Source organism: Lichtheimia ornata (genome assembly GCF_029851405.1).
Source record: "Lichtheimia ornata isolate CBS 291.66 chromosome Unknown scaffold00284, whole genome shotgun sequence".
Classification (NCBI taxonomy): domain Eukaryota; kingdom Fungi; phylum Mucoromycota; class Mucoromycetes; order Mucorales; family Lichtheimiaceae; genus Lichtheimia; species Lichtheimia ornata.
Window position 1 is genome coordinate 1 of NW_026695603.1, and position 1,668 is coordinate 1,668.

General features: G+C 44.8%; 1 protein-coding gene across 1 annotated transcript; it reads left to right on the plus strand.

Moving 5' to 3' along the window:
• Window positions 1-32: 32 nt before the first annotated feature.
• On the plus strand, window positions 33-164 carry O0I10_013171 (uncharacterized protein; the record flags this gene model as incomplete). Its single annotated transcript, XM_058492986.1, has 1 exon — window positions 33-164. A coding segment is annotated over one exon (132 nt), but the record flags the coding sequence as incomplete, so codon positions are not given.
• Between the last annotated feature and the right edge of the window lie 1,504 nt (window positions 165-1,668).

Consider the following 1,668-nt stretch of genomic DNA (forward strand, 5'->3'; position numbering starts at 1 on the left):
CGATACTATTATTATCAAGGCTGCACGTCAAGGACGTCATTGTACTGTACTTTCCAGTGGAGCTCTACATGTTGTGCCCGGGGACAGTGCGACTCATGTTGCGGCCTCAGGGATTTAAAAATGCATCCTCTGTTCGCACGGCTCCATCGTTTTACGGCTATTGATCTCCTTGCCTTTAGAGAGAAGATGGTATCTCTATTGATGCACTTCATCGCGTCGATCCACAGGAGAGTACCGGTACAATGACGTTTCTTTGGCTGTGCGCTTTTATTATTACTTTATATCCTGATGGCCTATTTGGTTCCCAAGTCTGCGGGTGATGATTGCGGGATTCAGGTATGTAGGACTCTCATGCTTTTTGGAGAACTTTGCTGAAACGCCTGCCATTATTTAGAGGGACCATTGCAGAGAGCTGCTTGTCTTTTGGTGCTTTGACGTTTACAAGATCACAGCTATGAGTTGCTAAGTATTGTTGGATGAGTTTGGACAATTGTTTATGGTGCATCTTTTATAGGTGAATCATGTCAGCCATGGGGAAGCGTTTATGTCTTTTGGTGGTGTCAACCTTTATTGCGTCTCGGGTGGTTGGTTACCAGCAACGGGCGATTTCTCTGAAGAGTGTCCGCCAATGAACGTCTTTTATGAGTGGACTGTATCAGCAACAAACAACAGCATGCATATCTTTGGTGCCATATCAACCCTCATCCCATCATCCATCTGGTGCTTCCCATTACCTGCAATTTGGTGAACCTCCTGAAACAAAGGTCCCTTATCGATCGATCATGTCAGCAACAAGGAGCAGGTTTATACCTTTGGCGTCAGCAAGCTTTCGATCATCTCGTGGTTCTGATTATTGGCAATTCCTTTGATGGATCTCTACAACTATACGCGTCGTCTTATGGATGGATAATGTCATCAACAAGCAATGAGAGCCCGCGTTGACATCTTTGGTGTTACCAAGGTCATTTATGCATCTCCTCAAGGCATTCATCGTCAAGCTGCATTCGATTTCCAATGAAAAACGATTGCCATTCACATCGCTCTTTAGCCATATGTACGTCACTCCGCAGCTAGGATCTGGTTTGGGCTTTTCGATGCACAATGCTTTCTCGATTTGCATGTGGTCTTGGGCAGCAAGGATTGTCTCGTTGTCTCTCTTTGTAAGGGCACTTCGGCATCATGTAAGTATGCTCTCTTTGGTGGTATCAATATTACTCAACCTTCTCACTGCATATGCCCATAAAGTATCGTTCCATCGCTTTCAAGCCGAGTGCCACCGTAGCGGGCCTTATCAACAAGCGGATGATTGCAAGGATCGGCTAGATTTGGATATCAGTAGGATTGCGTGCGTATGGCAATCATTGGTAAATATGGGATGAACCGTTTTTTGGCTCCAATCCTAACCAACCTCCTCTTTTATTATAGTGTGGGGACTATTCAGCAATCTACTTGTCTTCTGGTTCTTTGGGATTTTCATGGATGAAGCTGTCATTGAATGTCGACATGTTTTCGTGCGTATGGCTATCATTGGTAAATGGTGGATGATCCGTTTTTTGGCTCCAACCTCAACCAACCTCCCCTTTTATTATAGTATGCGGGCTATTCAGCAAGCTACTTATCTTCTGGAGCATTGGGATTTCTATGGGTGAAGCTGTCATTGGATGTCAA